Here is a 19,135-nt window from a genome sequence, read left to right on the forward strand (position 1 = left end):
CTGGCCTCTAAACCCTACACAGCAATGTAAGCCTAGGGTTAGAGGGACCTGAATCAGCTAACATATCAGGGAAACCTGGGCTTTAGTGTCCATAAAGCGTTTTAACCCTGGGTTAAGGATTTTCTGATCAGTTTGGTCCTAGGGCTCTGGTGTCCACACTGCACTGCACAGACCCGAATCAAAGTAGCCTTATCCCAGCGTGCTTACCACTCCTCCTCCATTAGTTTCAACAGTCTGGCCCTATGCATATGTTGTTCTGTGGAGACATGCTACTGCCCACCCTGTTTCCCTAACCGACACTTCCCAGGGATCCCTTATCCCTGTCCCAATCATACCACGAGAGGCAGGAATTCAAACCCCAGGGGGCTGTGGGTTAGTCTTGGGGTTGGCTTCTGCTCACTGCCCTGACAGCGTACACTACCAGGACACCCTGCATATGCAGCCATAGGAGGGCCAGAGAGCAGAGACCCAGCAGCTGCCCTGCAAGGAGAGGGAGCAGAGAAGTGTTGGGGGTCATCCTCCCCCAGCCAGCTGAGCTGACAGCTCTGCCACTCCCCCTTGTAACAAGGCAATCACTTAGTCCCTTCTCCACTATTTGGCTTCTCCACTCTTTCAAGGGCCGCACGTTCAGAGGCGTCCAGGCAGCATACACCAAAATCTGACTGTGTTCTTGGGACCCAGAGGCAGCTCTCTTTGCAAAAAGCTTCTTCCAATTGGTCTCCACTTGAAACTCCTGCAGGCTCCCTGACAGTATGCTTGGAGACCACTGTTCAACAAGCAATGGGTTAACACTGATCTGAGCTGCTTCAGTTTACAATAGAGTGCAGTGGTTTGCAACAGAGATTGTCAGCAAAAAGAAGTTGCCCCAAAGAACTCTGGGATACTTCCAGGACCTGAGTCAAGCCTGGGCCACATGCACATAGGAAAGCAATAGGACTTATGCCCTAGGTCCTGCAGGGTCATAGGATCCTATGTTTAAACCTCGGGTTAACACAATCGGTTTGTGGATGTTAGGTTTGACCCCAGATTCAAGCCTGGGCTTACACTGCTGTGTAGACATACCTTACGAAGATAACAGTATCAAGATTATTTTTATAACAAAAGAGATTCCCTGTTCACCTTCAATCAAAATTCATGGTACAAAGGCTACAGCTTCAGCAAACATGAAGAGCAGCAATACAAATCTCTAATGTAAAGAAACAATTAAAAGGCAGCCTTTTTTTTCTTCCTTCAGCTTGGTAAAGATAGCCATGATCACCTCTTTCTCTGAAGAGAAATATAAACTTCAAATTTGGCCACTTTTGGATGCAATAACCTCAATGGGATAATCATCCAGCTCTACCTGTTCTAAACTAACTATAGGGATTTCATTTTTCCTCCAGCTGGAGTCCAAATCATCCCCTATGATTTGCTGCAGAAGTGAATTTTCTTCTGTGTTCTAACCATTCCTCAGAAGCAGAAGAGTTTGGAAAAGTAGCTAGCTGTGAGCTGACACTGAAAACATAACATAGGCCAACTGACTCACTGGGGTCAGTCTGCTGTAACTGAACAAGTCTGATAGTTAACTTTTTCCAGTTTTACTAGACCACCAGATGAGTTTAGGAAAGCTTATTCACAAAATATACCACTTTATAAATCGCTGCTTTTCTGTCTCTCATTTTCAAGCTATAAATTGACTGTGTTTCAGATTAACAGACATTTCTTACTTTTGGATGATAAAATGGACATTCCATTTTCTTACAAGCAGGGAAAAATCTGCAGAGCTGACTGTTGGAGGTTGCTGGAGGTGCCTGTAGTGGTGCTGTTAGAAGAACAATAATATTGCATTGGTCAAAACAATTGCATTGTCTCAGCAAAAAAGTTTGTATTTCCAGAGTACATTTAATTTCAGGATCTCAAATCACTCTGCAAATAATTAAACCTTGTAATAACCCTAAGAAATATGTAAGATATATCAGGATGTTCCACAAAACTGAAAAGCTGCACATTCTGGGATGGAACATGGTCACTATTCAAGCCACACACAGAAGCACTTCAACAGTTCAGGATAGAAAATGCAGAATATTATTTTCAACAAACTTCAGGGGAATTTAGGCAGACAAAAATGTTTAAATCTTGCTTTTAGGCTGCAGCAAGCCTGTAGGTTTTCAAGTAACCAGTAGTGGGACATATTACAGAGGTGGGGCCCTTCCCAGGAACATAAGGAGTACAGGAAGTGGTATTGATGATTGGTATATAAGACTATAGCCTGACACAGCAATAAAACCACACCTCATTGGCGATATTAGGAAGCATTAAGCCCCTGGAGATGCAGTCGTTGGGGTGCATCTGACCACAGGTATTTTTTGTTTGTTTTTTTTTAACGGGGATAGGAATATTAACCCCTACGTTTTGGGAAAATTCCAACTCAGGTTAACTACATTAAGTTAACCTAAACTCTATCAAGTAATTTCTTTACCAAAGGATAGTATCTCTGTTTTAATGAGTAAAAATGGTCACAAACACGTTAAATTACAGGACAGAAAGCAAACTTCCAGAAACTTAAGCCTTCAATTTGTGTTTTCATATCAGAAGATCATTCTTATTCTAGAACAGATTAAATCTGGGAACAGTTTAGTTATATTTATTCTTACAGAACTGGCTAATTACTTGATCCATTCAGAAGTGATAGGCTATTTGCGTGTGCCACAATCTCTGCCCCATGTTACTCCATTTGCAGTGAATGAGAGTTTCTGGTATATAGCACTCACACAGATGAACTCAGTAATTTGACAATTCACAAGAGATTTTTTTCAGTTATATAGGTTGAACCTCTCTAGTCCAGAACTCGCTGGTCCGGAAACATCCATGGGCTGACAGGATTTTAGATAGCTGGATGTCCACTTTTAATGGGTGTGGCCAAGTTTCCTGTGGTTCCATAGTTTTATTACAGCCACTAGCCCTGGTTCTTAAGTGTTCTGTGCTGATATTTAGCTCTAATATACCTGAAAATGTCCTCTAAGAGCGAAGTAAGTAGTGGAAGTGTTGGTAATGCTCTAAACAATATTGATGGTCTGGAAAATTCTCTGGATCAGAACCAATCAGGTCCTGAGGGTGCCAGACTAGAGAGGTTCAACTTGTATTAACTCAAGATGTAATGCCCTGGGGATAAAAGAAGTGATGCAAATGTTGAATCTCATACAAGTAACTTTTTTCTCTAGATTTCACCAAATCAGATTCTTTGGGGGAAGCTTCAATTCCTCCCACACACTCCTTGTAAATTCACACTAAACTAGCAATAAAAAAAAAAGATGGCTCACCTGGTTTAGGAGGCGGCACTGGGATCCGTCGGCTGGCATGAGTGTAAGGGCAGTCTGGCTTAGTACACTTTGCATCATATTTACAGTTTGGGTGAATAAACAGGCATTTATCAGCAAATTTGCAACTGGGAAATACCCTGAGGGGGAAAAAACCCAAATCAATTATTTGAACCATGTTCCATGCAGCATCTAGCACACACACACCAGGACAAACCACAGTTTTGACAAAACTGATATAATCTGAGCCTCAGCAACATTTCCAAATAAGGGATAGATGATGTAAGGTCATAATTCAAAATGAACTTTCTCAACAAGAAAACATCAAGGCTGATACACTCCAAGTCTAATACTGCCTGCGTCTAAAAATAGCATCAGTACATCCCCAAAAAGAGAACTAGGGAAGTTTGATTTTAAAACAGCAACTGAAAGGCCAAGCAAGTCAGATAAAACATGCCCAAGATTCAGCTTCTGAGCTCCAACTACGGGAACACTGCATGCTGTAAATGCCCACAGGGTACTAATATACTTGAACCCAACAATGTCACCCTTTCAATCTCAGTTTTAGGGTGATAAAAGCACTAATATTCTGATCTCGTGAATTTTCTTTTCAGAATTACTGTGGAATGGAACCACTTGTTTTTGTCTCCCAGAAATTCAGAGGTAAGGCAGGGCATAAGTTATAACATATCACTGCCTTGCAGAGAAATGAGAAGTTGCTATAACTCCTTCTAAAATATTATCTTCTCATTTGTCAGACATGAAGTAGTGCAAGCCACAAAGAATACTTCCATTCATAAACCAAGTGTACTTACTATATAATCTAGAATCATCATATCCTCTTTACTAAGCAACAATACAGAGAATATTCTTTTTTTAATAGTACTGTGGTCCCCTCTGACTTATTTCAGACTGCAAATCTGCTTTCTTGAGCATGGATTCATAGACTCCAAATCAAGAAGGGACCATTGTGATCTTCTGGTCAGAGACAATCAATCAGCATCAAGGCATGAATTTTATTCTCTGTTCCCTCAATGTAGGGATGTGAACATGTATCCAAGTACATGGTTACACCCACACACTGCTGAATTTATAAGCCTGCTCCCCATGAGCACCATATAAATTCAGCAGTTACATGTTTACACAAATATATGCATATTAACATCCCTACCCCACTGTGGGACAAAGGGTAGGGGAAAGCAAGGGCTAGAGAGCCTGTCGGCTAGCCCTACATCAGAAGGATTCCACCTTGCAGAACGAACTGCACAGCCAAGTACATTCCCAGCGGCGGATCACACCTCCCACTTTTGACAACACATTTGACAAGGTTGCAGATTTCAATACCACTTTAGCAAAACTGTGTATTCAACTCCCAAGTACTCTCCCAGTGCAGGGGATGAGTGTTTTGAGATACCCAAACCTTCTCTATGGCAACAGTTTCTGCTGTGGCTCAGTTTCCCTTCCTTTGACAGCAGCTAGTAAAGCTGAATGCTTGTTTCGTACCCAAAAATCCAGGAGGAGAGCAGCAGAGAGCAGTTTTGGACAGTTGCTACCACTTGAACAAGAGTCGATAGCACAGCAAAATCTTCAGTACAACTCCTCTGAATCTTTGCTTTTAAGCCAAAAAGCACTGCACCAATGTATCTATGAGAGCAACTGTGCTCAAAACTCTGGGAACAGATAGCTGAGGTATCGTGGGCTCGATCTTCACTACAGACTTATGTCAGTACAACTATGTTATTCGGGGTACAGAAAATCCACACCCCTAAACAATGCAATTATACTGACCTAACCCCTGGTGCAGACAGCACTATGTCAAAAGGATGGCTTCTCTAGTCAATACAGCTACTGCCACAGCCTTGTCTGGCCCCTGGGTAAGGTGGGAGGAAGGTACAGCTCCATGAACCCAGATGGGGCAGAGCCCTGGACAGGAGGGGCACGGCTAGGGCATCCAGCCCGTAGCACTGCCCAGAGCATGTGACCTCCCCCCCCACCCTCAGAGCTGTCTGAGTGAACCACATTGTACTCCAATGGGGATTTAATGGGCCTTGGGCCCACTTGGGCTACAACAACAGTGATGGCCAGGAGCCCTTTTGAATTGCTGGGCCCCAGGGCAACTGCCTCCTTTGTCCCCCCCATCAGCAGGCCTATCATCAAGGCTGCAGTAATTAAGGCAATGGAAGAGCATCTGCACTTAGTAGTGTTGCAGCTGTGCCACTATATGTGCAGTAGGGCAAATAAAGCGTCACTCTCAGCTTGCCACTAAAGAGCCCAGAAAACAGTGCCCTGCATGATGGAAAAAGCTCACTCCTGCAGGAGCTCAGATGTTATTCCACTTATTGTAAATGCCCCTAAATTCTGGCACATGGTGAAAGAGAGGAAGTTACATTTACAAAGCAAAGTTCAACTCCGATCTCCAACCATGAGGCATGTTAATTGAATAACTGATGTGAAATAACTTACACAAAATGTAGACAAAGAACAAAGGTCACATTTACAGAGCTCTGCAGCACTTACTTGCATGGTAGTGTTGGGTGGTGATATGCACATTCATCTCCATTCTTACAGGCAGGCCAGTACTTGCAACGCTCAAGCACTTTCTCTTGCTTCTGCAACACAGTCAATTCCTCCATCTCCACTGTAGGGGAGAAATGACACAGAGGCTTTTTTATTACACGTGCAGTTTGGTTTATGAAGCAGAATGCCTTTTAAATTCAGTATGTTCCCTAAACAGAGTGCATTCTCATCAGCATATGACAAGCTTTTATACAAATCTCAGATCTCTTAAGACTTCAGATCACTTGAACATACACGGAGTTTAGTTAACCTCCAACTATAATGGAGAATGTTAGCTGGTGAAAGCTGCAATACTTTATTTAGTGGGTAAATTTCTCAATTACAAAGCAACAAAAACAAGTGTGCACTCAATACTTCCCCAGTGTATAGCCCAATCCAGTAAAACAAGTTTAAAAAAACCTGTTTTTTTCACTACTGTTTTGTTTCAGAGGGGTAGCCGTGTTAGTCTGTATCTGCAAAAGCAAGGAGGAGTCCTGTAGCACCTTATAGATTAACAGATGTATTGGAACATAAGCTTTTGTGGGCAAAGACCCACTTCGTCAGATGTAGTGGAAATTTCCAGAGTTAGATATAAATATCCAGGCCAGAATCAGGCTAGAGATAATGAGGTAAATTCAATCAGGGAGGACGAGGCCCACTTCTAGGAGCTGATCTGGAGGTGTGAACACCAAGAGAGGAGAAGCTGCTTTTGTAATTGGCTAGCCATTCACAGTCTTTGTTTAATCCTGAGCTGATGGTGTCAAATTTGAAGATGAACGGCAGCTCGGCTGTTTCTCTCTGAAGTCTGTTCCTGAAGTTTTTTTGCTGCAGGATGGCTACCTTTAACTCTGCTATTGTTTGTCCAGGGAGACTGAAGTATTCTCATACAGGTTTTTGTATATTGCCATTCCTAATATCTGATTTGTGTCCATTTATTCTTTTGCATAGGGACTGTCCAGTTTGGCCAATGTATATAGCAGAGGGGCATTGCTGGCACATGATGGCGTATATTACATTGGTAGATGTGCAGGTGAATGAGCCAGTGATGGTGTGGCTGATCTGGTTAGGTCCTGTGATGGTGTCGCTGGTATAGATATGTGGGCAGAGTTGGCACCGAGGTTTGTTGCAAGATTAGTTCCTGAGTTAGAGTTACTGTAGTGCGGTGTATAGTTGCTGGTGAGAATATGCTTCAGGTTGGCAGGCTGTCTGTGGGCGAGGACTGGCCTGCCTCCCAAGGCCTGTGAAAGTGAGGGATCATTGTCCAGGATGGGTTGTAGATCACTGATGATGCGTTGGAGAGGTTTTAACTGAGGACTGTAGGTGATGACCAGTGGTGTTCTGTTGGTTTCTTTTTTGGGCTTGTCCTGCAGCAGGAGGCTTCTGGGTACATGTCTGTCTCTGTTTCCTTACTTCCTTGTGTGGGTATCAAAGTTTTAAGACTGCTTGTTGAACATCTTGTAGGTATTGGTCTCTGTCTGAGGGGTTGGAGCAAATGCGGTTGTATCTCAGTGGTTGGCTGTAGACAATGGACTGTGTGGTATATCTGGGATGGAAGCTGGAGGCATGAAAGTAGGCATAGCGGTCGGTAGGTTTTCATATAGGGTGGTGTTTATGTGACCGTCACTTATTTGTACCATGGTGCTCAGGAAGTGGACCTCTCGTGTAGACTGGTCCAGGCTGAAGATGATGGTGGGGTGGAAGCTGTTGAAATCGTGGTGGAATTCTTACAGAGTTTCCATCCCATGCGTCCAGATGATGAAGATGTCATCAATGTAGCGTAGGTAGAGAAGGGACATGAGTGGACGAGAGCTGAGCAAGCATTGTTCCAGGTCAGCCATAAATATGTTGGCAGCAATATTTCTGCATCCTCATTCATGCCCCTATTCCCATCCCTTCAGAATTTATTCTTATCAATAAACTAGGCATATGCAACTTCCTATAAGGTGCATGCATAACTGGCTGGATAACGGTTCTCAGAGAGTAGTTATTAATGGTTCACAATCACGGTGGAACGAATAACAAGTGCGGTTCTGCAGGGGTCTGTTTTGGGATCGGTTCTGTTCAATATCTTCATCAACAACTTAGATATTGGCATAGAGAGTACGCTTATTAAGTTTGCAGATGGTTCCAAGATGGGAGGGGTTGCAACTGCTCTAGAGGGTAGGGTCATAATTCAAAATGATTTGGACAAACTGGAGAAATACTCTAAAGTAAATAGGATGACGTTTAATAAGGACAAATGCAAACTACTCCACTTAAGGGAGGACCAATCAGTTTCACACATACAGAATGAGAAGTGATTGTTTTGGAAGGAGTAATGCAGAAAGAGATTTAGGGATCATAGTGGACCACAAGCTAAATACGAGTCAACAGTGTGACACTGTTGCAAAAAAAATCCAACATGATTCTGGGATGCATTAACAACAGGAATGTTGTGAACAAGACATGAGAAGTCATTCTTCCGCTCTACTCTGTGTTGATTAGGCCTCAGTTGGAGTAGTGTGTCCAGTTCTGGGCACATTTCAAGAAAGATGAGGAGAAACTGGAGAAGGCCCAAAGAAGAGCAACAAGAACGATTAAAGGTCTAGAGAACATGAGCTATGAAGAAAGACTGAAAGAATTGGGCTTGTTTAGTTTGGAAAGGAGAAAACTGAGGGGGGCCATGATAGCAGATTTCAATTATCTAAAAGGGTGTCACAAGGAGGAGGGAGACAAATTGTTCTCTTTGACCTCTGAGGATAGGACAAGAAGCAATGGGCTTAAACTGCAGCAAGGGAGGTTTAGGTTGGACATTAGGAAAAATGTCCTAACTGTCAGGGTGGTTAAACACAGGAATAAATTACCTAGGAGGTTGTGGAATCTCCATCTCTGGATATATTTAAGAGCAGGTTAGACAGACATCTATCAGGGATGGTCTAGACAGTGCTTGGTCCTTCCATGAGGGCAGGGGACTGGACTCGATGACCTCTTGAGGTCCCTTCCAGTTCTAGTGTTCTATGATTCTATTCCATAATTCTGTGAGTGGTACTGCGTACCTGAAACTCCATCTTCTCCAAGTTGCTTCACACCCTGGCTCCAATTCTACAACTTACACCCTTGCTTAGCTTTATGCACCGTCAGCAGTCCCACTGAAGCAAACAAGACTAAGTAAGCCAGTGCAGCATCAGTGCCTCTTTCCTTAATACTTTCTGAAACTGTCCTTTGAAAAGACCTCTAGGTATTTCACTGATTTAGGGCCTGATCCAAGGAATGGAGGTGAAGACACTGCAGTATAGCCTTTAGTTTCTTTATAGAACTCAGAAAAATGTGATACATGAATGTCAGTCCCTCATATAGTAACAGTGCATGACAAATAGAAAACCTGAATGGAAACTTGAGCTCAAACCAGTGAAGGTATGTCTACACTGCATTCCTCTTTCAAGAGAGGAATGCAAATGCAGGCGAGCAAAATTGCAAATGAAGCATGCATTTGAATTTCCCGTGCTTCATTTGTATAATGGCATTCAGGCACTTTTTCGAAATACCTTATTTCAAAAGAACAAACACAGTCTAGACGGGGTTATTTAAAAAAACCCTTCTTTCGAAATAACCCTTAAACCTCATTTTTTAAGGAGTAAAGCTTATTTCAAAAGAATTTTTTTTTCCCCGAAATAACCCTGTCTAGACTGTGTTTGTTCTTTTGAAATAGGGTATTTTGAAAAAGCACCCGGGCGCCATTATGCAAATTAAGCATGGGAAATTCAAATCCCCGCGCTTCATTTGCAATTTCGCTCGCCTGCATTTGCATTCCTCTCTCGAAAGAGGAATGCAATGTAGACATACCCTGAGTGTTTAAGAAGCCCAAGAGAGGAAAATCTACATTTTAAAGTGAGTTTTACTTTATATTCAGATATCAACATTTCTAAAGCAGAGTTCTAAACAACTTAAAAGAGACCAATGTTCTAAATCCCAGGACAAGTATTCTGAAAGTAAGAAATACTTTTTTCAAGTATCTAAAGGGGTGTCACAAGGAGGAGGGAGAAAAATTGTTCTTCTTGGCCTCTGATGATAGTACAAGCAGCAATGGGCTTAAACTGCAGCAAGAGACGGTTAGGTTGGTCATTGGGAAAACTTCCTGTCAGGATGGTTAAACACTGAAATAAATTGCCTAGGGAAGTTGTGGAATCTACATCTCTGGAAATATTTAAGATCAAATTAGATACACATCTATCAGGGACAGTCTATATGGTGCTTGGTTCTGCCATGGGGGCAAGGGACTGGACTCGATGACCTCTCAAGGTCCTTCCCAGTTCTAGTGTTCTATGATTCTATAAATATTAAGAAAAGCTTATAGTGATCATACGCAAAGTTTCTTCTATTTTAAAAGATTCTACAAATTTGGAATACAGTCTTTACCATTAAAAATAGCTTTGGACATTAACAAAACTTGGCAAGAAAGATTATGGTTACCTTCACAATCGGGCACACATTTTCAATGGCTCAATACAATTTAATAAAGTGCACCTTAGAACATGCTGTCCTGCATGGGGCCAATCATGCAACAACTATGGAGAATGAGGGCATTTCCTGACAAGCAAAAGGTCACTGAGATTTAAAAGAAAATGCTTATTTAAATTTTACTGACACAAAGCTGTACAGAGAACAATTTCTTGGTCAGCAAGCTAAATGGCATTATGCCCTTACAATGCTTCAGTTTCACTTTTCAAGGGGTGCTCTGCTCTTGTTGCACTCTGAAAAATTATTATAGAAACAAGTGCAAAGGTGATACTTAAAGTTGTTAGGTTTAAGAGTTCTCCCAAATATCAAAGCTCTATATTAAAAAGTAATCTAACTCCAATATAAAGGCCCTCTTGGCTAGGATAATTTACCATAAGGACTCTCCAGCTGCCTGTTTATAACTTGCATCTGCTGTGCTTGAAAGCTTTTTAATCCCTTGTTTGCAGCTACATTTTGGGTAACTGGCTTCACTCCTTCAGTTATACAGATCTCCTCCTCCTCTTGATCAGATATGTACCCTGGTGGGCTGGGGACACCATCCAGTGTGACAATGAACTTGGGGCTAGCAGGTTTTTCTGGTTGTGCCAGCTGCTCTCTAAAAATACACAGAAGAAAACACTTTGTAAAAAAAAAAAAAATCACAGGATTTTAACTCTAAGAAACCTGAGTAAAGTCAGAGCTGTAAGAATGAGTCCCAAGAGCAAAGTACAGCAGCATCTCATTATCCAGGACTAATCTTTTTGGCCACCCATATAGCTTGTGCACATAACAAATTTAGAGGCTTATTAATAGATGCAAAGTTACTAAAGGAGCAGTTACGCCATTTAAGAAAAGTCAATTTTGAGGCATATAAATGAGCTAAATACTTTTCAAATCTTTGGAAAAAGATATATTTCATATACAATATACATGCATATACCCCCTCAGACTGCCAGTGAAAAATATATCTTGAGATCTGAAAAGAGATGGCAAACTTGAGTTTAGGATTGCTGCATTACTCACAAATGGCAAAGGCAAAAAACTACTACTAACAAAGCCTTTATCTCTCTCACCACATCACCCTGTATTCTTTATATGTCACACATTTAGAAGGGGGAAAGAAGCAACTAAAATTGAATACATGTTTAAAAGAACCTAAAATGCTTTTTTAATGCATTAAAGTGTTATAAATGTTAGGCTCAATATATCAAGACTTTCTAGGGCTAGAGGTCAGAGCTGGGGCCCACTAGATTGGAGGACTCACCACTTTCCAAAAGTATAAAGATCCAGTTTCCAACCATGCAAGGTCATGAAGTGTTAGATGTTAAACATGTCAAGCACAGCCTGCATTATGACCATATATGGTCTTGATTAACTGTAATTTTGGTGACAAAAATTCGCTTTTGAAGAGCAAAAAGGAAACACTTCTCTGGAGGCTGCTTAAAAAAAAACCAAACAAAAACAGAAGCTGCTCGGGTTTGGAATATTAGCAGACCCCTGTAGAAACTGTCAGGCAAAGAGCCAGTGAAGTGATGAATGGTATATACTAAATGCTATTTATCTCACAGCTTCACTTCCACTCCTGCAGTCTGCATATAAATATGTAAAACATACACATACTACTCTTGATAGAATTCTGCAACAGTACTATGGCTTCAAGTACCAAAGATGCAGAATTCCAACAGGAGTAACATACCCCAAAACAAGAGTTACTCCCTACCGCAAAAGGGATTGTGTCCATTGGGCACTGATTTCTACAGGCCCAGTGACCTCAATATGGATCACTCTCAACATGACTACTGCATTGCCATTGGCCAAATGACTTATAAGGAACCTCACATAAAGCAGGGCTCCCACATACCATTTACCTACTTAATAGCTGTTTGCGGGCTTCTAGGTACAGAGGCTCCAGTTAGGTCAGCTCAGTTTTACACCTGCACTCCCAGGCAAACTCAGTCAGCAAACTTGAATACATTCACTCATTGCTCTTCGTACATAGCTTCTACCATCTAAAATTAGCATTAATTTTGCCATTTGCCTCCATGCTCTACACATCTATGGTTCAAATTGATAGGTAACTAGAACCACTATAACAAAGAGATAATTTTTAAATGACTATGTGTGGTATGATGGGCTAAGAGTAAATTAATTGTTAAACAAATTAAAATTCCTTAAAAGAGACCATGCATCTATTATTTGGATTTCAGCAAGATGTAATAGCTGTAATAAAAATTATAGTGCAAGTGGGCCACACTCTGCTACCTGCAAGCCATCACATTCTTTTCTCCATTTTCCTAGTAAATAAAAAAATTACTCTAATCACAACCAAGCCTGGAACACCTTTTCAAATTAAAAGAAATGTGTGTCAGGATTTCTGTGTTTTGACTGGGATGTAGGCTCTTTGTCCATGTTTTTATCAGTCTTACTTGGGCTTCTACAGCATGGAAACCAAGAAATGTACTGAATTTGTTCTTCCAATTATGAAACCTCTTACATTTAAATAACCATACTAACCAATTACAAGATATAAGCCAAGTCTGTAATGTATTTGGTCCTGTTACTTCTTTAAATGAAGTAAAGAACTAACTTTTTACCTTGTCTGTATAAGACGTCCTGAAAGTGCCCGCATTGCCTCTGCAGCTGTCTTTCCCAATTCCTGGTTCTGTGGCACTACTATTTCCTCAGATAACTTTGGCTTTTTCAGAATAAATGATCTAGTATCAGTGTGGACCATAGACTCCACGTCATAATAATCTGAGTCACAGAAAAATTGGAACAAAGTTGGAATAAAGTAAAACATAGAGGTTCTTTAAATATGCACTGATGTTTTTGAATAATAACTTAGAAGATGTCAACAGACTAGGATCTTGTTTTCAATTCCCTCTACTAGTTTTAAAAACAGAAATTTAGGGCACATCCCTTTCTAGGCACCAACTATGACTATACCAGCTGAAGGTGTAGCAACATATGACCTGATCACTAGGAGTGTGTTACTGAGCTGCCTCTGCAGCAGCAGCTGGATCTGTACATAAGTTTTCCTACATGTAAAAACTATAGGCCATTACAAATGTAACTAATGTAAAAGGTAGTGCTATTTTAAACCAAAAATACAGTAATCTCTTTGGGACAAACTGAAAACTATCACATTTTCAAAAAGGAAAAAAAAAGAAAAGCCATCCTTAACCTTGAGTCATTTGCAAGGTTCCTTCAATTAATGGTTCAATCTGAAGTCGGGAAAAGAGCTGCCTTTGTTGAGCTCCTAAAGAAAATATGGATTAGAAGCACATTTTACATAAGAACAGCTATACTGGCTTAGAACAAAGGTCCATCTAGCCCCATTTTCTTGTCTTCCAACAGTGGCCAATGCCAAATGCCCCAGAGGGAATAAACAGAACAGATAATCATCAAGTAATCCATTCCCCATTGCCCATTCCCAGTTTCTGGCAGAAAGCCATTGATGGATCTATCTTCCATGTACTTACCTAGTTCTTTTTTGAACCCTCTTATCTTTTCCTAGACAACGTACTCTGGTAAGGAGTTTCACAGGTTGAGTGTGCGTTGTGTGAAGAAAAACTTCCTTTTGTTTGTTTTAAACCTGCTAACTATTCATTTTATTTGGTGATCCCTAGTTCTTGTGTTACGAGGAGTAAATAATACCTTAACTTTTTCCATACCAGTCATGATTTTATAGGCTTCTATCCTATCCCTCTTTTGTCGTCTTTTCCCAGCTGAAAAATCCCAGTTTTATTTCTCTCCCCTAATACGGAAGCTGTTGCATACTCCTAATCATTTTTGTGGCCCGTCTCTGAACCTTTTCCAATTCCAATATATCTTTTCTGTAATGAGATGACCACATCTGCACACAGTCAAGATGGAGGTGTGCCATGGATTTAACCAGAGGCAATATGAATTTTTCTGTCTTATCTCTTTCCTAACGGTTCCGAACATTTTAGCTTTTTTGACTGATGCTGCTTATTGAGTGCTTGTTTTCAGAGAACTGTCCACACTAACTTCCAGGTATTTTTCTAGTGTGGTAACAGTTAATCATACCCCTTCACTTTATGTGTATAGCTCAGATTATATTTTCCAATGTGCATTACTTTGCATTTATCATCATTGACTTTCTTCTGCCATTTATTGCCCATCATCCAGTTTTGTGAAATAGTTTCGAACCTCTTCTCAGTCTGCTTTTGGGATGTAAATATCCATCAAAACAGTTACATGATTAAAATTACATTGTTTAATTGATTAACCTATGGTGGGGGCACGGAAGCCAAGGCGGGGGTCTTAGAAGGGTGGTGGGCAGTATGGTGGCACAGCTGTGTTTGGGCCTGGGGACACTGTGGCTGTGTCCAGGTCCTGCTTACCCCTGCTGGAGCATATCTGGGGTTTGGGACACTGCAGCTGGGGCTGGGTCTTACCTGCTCCTCCTCAGGGCACTGCAGATCAGCCAGAGCCAGGTCTCACCTGTCCCCACTGGGGTATGGCCAGGGACCAGGACAGTAGTGGCTGCGGCTGCTGTCCCATTTGCCCCCCGCCAGGGTTGTTGTCCCATCTGCCCCTGCCAGGGCCGCTGTAGCGCAGGCATGGCTGGAGTCCCTCTGCCCACTATGTGACCCTGTCTACCACCCAGATCTGGCTGGGTTCCTGCTATGGATGTGAAAGTGCAACTATTTACACAGTTAACCAATGAGCCTGGGTGTAGACTAGGGATATCAACATGTAGATGACTACATGATTAATTGATAAGCTTGGGCTTATCAGATAATGCTGTTGACTACATGCATTTCTCCCCACTTGCTGCCTCAGGAAGGCAGGAGCCAGTACCCCTGCCCCCGTGCTGCTAACTTGGATAGACAGGCAGCAGAGCAGAGGGTAAGGAGGGCAGGTGGGAGCCAATATGCATGGGGAGACAGCTTTTAAGAGGACTATCTGTGTGTAATGGCGCTGCAGACCCACATCCCCCCCCCCCCCCCGTTTCTGCCTCCTACAGAGGCAGAGAGGGTGGGGGAAGGCAGGAGCTGGTGCTGGGGGAAAACCAGCTTAAAAGCCAGCTCCCCACAGCACCTGGCACCCCTATCAAAGGCAGCAGCGCAGAGGCGGGGCAAGGGAGGCTGTTGTGCAGCAGCCTCTGTCCACAGGGGGTCCAAGCTCCACGCACACAGGAGCTGCTGCCATGGAGCAACCTCAGTCTGTGGCAGGCCAACCTGACAGCATCCCCACTCAAATCGATTTTACCCTTTAATATAATCTAGATATTGGCTATAGCCAAGAATTCCTCTCTGAACATTTCGCACTGAACAACACTCCATCTCTTCAATGTCACACATGTAACCAGATTTTTGTTTATAGCAAAGATGCATGGAATATACCAAGCAGTGGCAATTCCTGGAAAAGGTTTCTGTTGCAGTAGCAGCAGGTGGGTAAGACCCCAATCCTACAAACATTTACTGGGACCGCTCCCAGTAGCTAATTTAAGTGCATGTACGTTTGCAGGATCAGAGCCTAACTAACTAAGCAAAAAGAATTAACAGTAAGTGATAATAAATGTCGAAAGAACTCCACTTTGGTTGGTGTAATGCTAGGAAAATCCCTTTAAGTTTGGATTGTACATGCAGTTCCATTGAATCACTGGTGAAGATGTATATCTCCTCAAATGCAGAATGCCATAGTTAGAATCCCCAAGAGACAGATACCCCATCAACATGAAATCTGGTCAATTTCACAACATACTGGGAAAGTAAAAAAACAACTGAACATCCCACACCTAAGACGCCATGGCAACTTTTCCCTTTAAATGTCTTTCCTCAATCACTATGTGAAAGACACACAAACAGACCTCCTATACAGGAGAAACAATGAAGCTAACTATAAGAGAAAAAAAAAGCTGCTCTTAAATGCACAAAGTAAACATTGACAAAAAGAAAAACAATTTGTTTCCTCAAATGTCTATCAACTATCATAATTTTGGGTGTTTTTCTAGCAATAGCAAGGAACAATGTTTCAAAGTTGTTGATAGTGTTTCTTTAACATCACTTTCTTTAACATAATTTTTTAAACTATTTTCATCTCAATTTTTCCTTAATTTTTAATAGATACTAAAATTATGAAATACATATTTTAAAACAAGAATGGGGAAGAAAAATGTTTACTAGTTGGTATAATTTATATGTGTGTCTAAAAGACGTAAGACTCCTACTGATAAAAGACACAGGCCCAAATGGAACCTAATGCAGAATTAGGTCTTTTAGTACTCCAATTGCTTACTTATAGTGTATGTTTTCTAAAATGATATATGGATTAGTTACTTAGCTATGAAAGAAGCACACAAGCATCTCTCACATTATCTAAGAATGCATATTCACGAAGAATAGATAAAAGCTCTATGGAATGAGCAATCACAGGCTAACTAAGTGACTCTTCAAGAAAATGGAAGTACATCATCCCATTGTTAAAGGTTGTATAAAAGATGTTGGACAACCTAGGTATGAAGATACTCCTTCAGAATATTGGGTAAATCAACAAAGACTTACTCCAGGTATTCAACTCCTGTCAGGTTCATTAATGGCCATGAAATGCCCATTTTGGTCACTATCCCTAATTTAAACTGGAGAAGTATCTTCCAAGGGAAGATTATTTTTAGCTCAACTGTAAGTCTAGAAAGACAGTTGATATATAAAAAATGTTGTGCTTTTGGGATTTAACAATTCTAGCATTGCCTCTCAGAATTACAACAGGTTCAGGTTTTTTATCCAAGCTAGATGGGAGCCAAGAATCTTTGAGCCCTTCCCACAATTAACTGTAAGGAAAGCAGAAGAGATCGATAGTGCCAGCAGGTTCTACTGCCAAACCTTTTTTTTTTAAATGTAATTACCTTTGTCAGTGTTTCCAAAGGAGACAATATTTTTTCCTGCCACATGGCTTTCAAAATTCATTGGTTTCAGCAGGAACACTCAAAACTACCTGTCACACTCACTTGCTGAGGCTGCATATTTCATCTCTTTTAATCTCTAAAGCAGGTATCAGCTTCATTCTTTTCTACCCTGGTATTCAGAGCAGAAATATCTGCTTAAGATGTTAGAATAATTTCTTGTATTGCCTTAATTTTAGCAATATCTTTAGATACTTTTTCCCGCATGCTTTGAACAGTAACTGAATTCATAGATGCTTCGGTGTGTCACACAACAGCCTCTTTTTCCAGTTAGTCCAAGTGAGGTGTTTAACTTGTTGCTCTTGGCACTGTCCTTTGATGCTGGAGAAGCTAAATACTCTGCTGACATTTTCAGAGCTACACTCTTTACTGGCTTTAATGTTAAATCACTTGTTCTTTTAGAAATTTTATAAGAAGGATGAAGACAGAATTTGGAAGTTTAAGTAACCATTGTCTTACCAGTCATCCAGACTACAGTATGTTTGAAAACCTATACAAAGGAAGTGGTATAAACTTTTGAGGACAAATCATCTAACAAAGTAGCTCTGAGAATACTTTGTAATAACTAACAGAACACTGCACCTTAACTCTAAATTTCCAATGCTGTAACTCTCTCTCTTTTCTAAGATACTAATTAAGCCTTCCCCCTCCTGTGAAGAGTCCAGTCAAAAATACTAAGGCTGGGGAAATAGTAACCAAACATAACACATCTGCAAATAAGTGCACCCTGATTAATGAGATCTCCAGTATGTGAAATTATTCACTATAAACATGAAGCATGTACAAATATTTGCTTCCTGCTTGGCTCATCTGAGGTGATTATTACATACTACACTTTTCCCCAGAAACCCGAGTGGCTTTCAGCTCACTTCCAGGTATAACACAAGAGGCTGGTTTTGATCTATAAAGCCATTTATGGTTTTGAATCTTGGCTTCTAAAAGTATCCAACAACTACAGAAACAGCTAGCAAGCTACAATACAACTAGAAGATGCTCAAATGTGCTTCTTTTTCTCTGGTGCACTGTTGGTGAAATTTCAGTTTTATATTCCACCATGATGCAAATGTGACCAAACAACTTGATAACCAGCCTGTAACAGGCATCCATGTTTAAGAAGAATAACTTTCCCATTTACTAGTTTTTGAACAGTTTTATCAGAATTACCTTGAATTATTTCTAATGTCTGTTCCTTGGGCTCTTCTGCCTCAATCTGGGATCCCACTCTGGAAGGCCGACTCTGGACATGGATCACTTCTAACAGAGGCTCATCTTGGGAAGTTCTTGTTCTGGGTGCAACTGGAACTGTCTGTTTCTGTGGAACTTAACATAATTCAAACAGTTGAGTATGTTAAAAAGCACATAGTGGTACTATGTTTGCATTTAATCCCAAAAATCTTTTCACTCAACCATCTAAGTGTATAAATTTAAAGGAAGTTCAGAGATTGGCCTAGTGGAATTCTTTGGGAGTCTGATCGCATTTGGGGAGTAGTATCCTAGGAAGCTAGGCCCTAAACTGCACTCTCCTTGGACCTTAAAAGGTTCACTCTGTACTGCTTCTCGATGGGGGCAGGGTTCTCAGCTTGGTGCCTTGGCTAGGGGAGACCAGCGGACCTGGCCCAGCAGGATCAGGTGGTGAGGAGCCCCAAAGAGTGGAAAGGCGAGTGGCAATGGCCATGTCAGCACCCTGGGAGGCACCCCAGAAGATTGTCTGGGACCGCATCCCATCATACTGTAGACAGCACCAAATTTCAAAATAAACTATTTTGAAATACATTCAAAATAAGCAATGCAATTTGTGCAGCTTATTCCAACGTAAGGGTGCTGTCTAGAGGAACCTTAGATGAATACCACATTGGCAGCGCTGACCATTCTCTGG

At 41.3% G+C, this 19,135-nt stretch overlaps 1 protein-coding gene across 4 annotated transcripts in view; it reads right to left on the bottom strand.

The window, feature by feature from the left end:
• The window catches only part of ZC3H14 (zinc finger CCCH-type containing 14), a 53,318-nt gene that overhangs the window by 8,846 nt on the left and 25,337 nt on the right, over window positions 1-19,135 (bottom strand). For 2 of the 4 annotated variants that reach the window (XR_012903343.2, XM_075926741.2), the window contains exons 9-15: window positions 18,424-18,579; window positions 13,513-13,587; window positions 12,923-13,082; window positions 10,721-10,944; window positions 5,814-5,934; window positions 3,300-3,436; window positions 1,707-1,801 (exon numbers count right to left, since the gene is read on the bottom strand). Coding sequence is in view for 3 of the 4 variants with exons in the window: in XM_075926741.2 (XP_075782856.1) it covers window positions 1,707-1,801; window positions 3,300-3,436; window positions 5,814-5,934; window positions 10,721-10,944; window positions 12,923-13,082; window positions 13,513-13,587; window positions 18,424-18,579 (968 nt within the window). In the remaining variant the exon portion in view is untranslated. The remainder of the gene's footprint in view (window positions 1-1,706; window positions 1,802-3,299; window positions 3,437-5,813; window positions 5,935-10,720; window positions 10,945-12,922; window positions 13,083-13,512; window positions 13,588-18,423; window positions 18,580-19,135) is intronic. The other 2 variants (XM_075926742.2, XM_075926743.1) reach the window with 2 other exon arrangements.

This window comes from Pelodiscus sinensis, chromosome 5 (assembly GCF_052426305.1).
Source record: "Pelodiscus sinensis isolate ZL-2025 chromosome 5, ASM5242630v1, whole genome shotgun sequence".
In the NCBI taxonomy this organism is placed as follows: Eukaryota; Metazoa; Chordata; order Testudines; family Trionychidae; genus Pelodiscus; species Pelodiscus sinensis.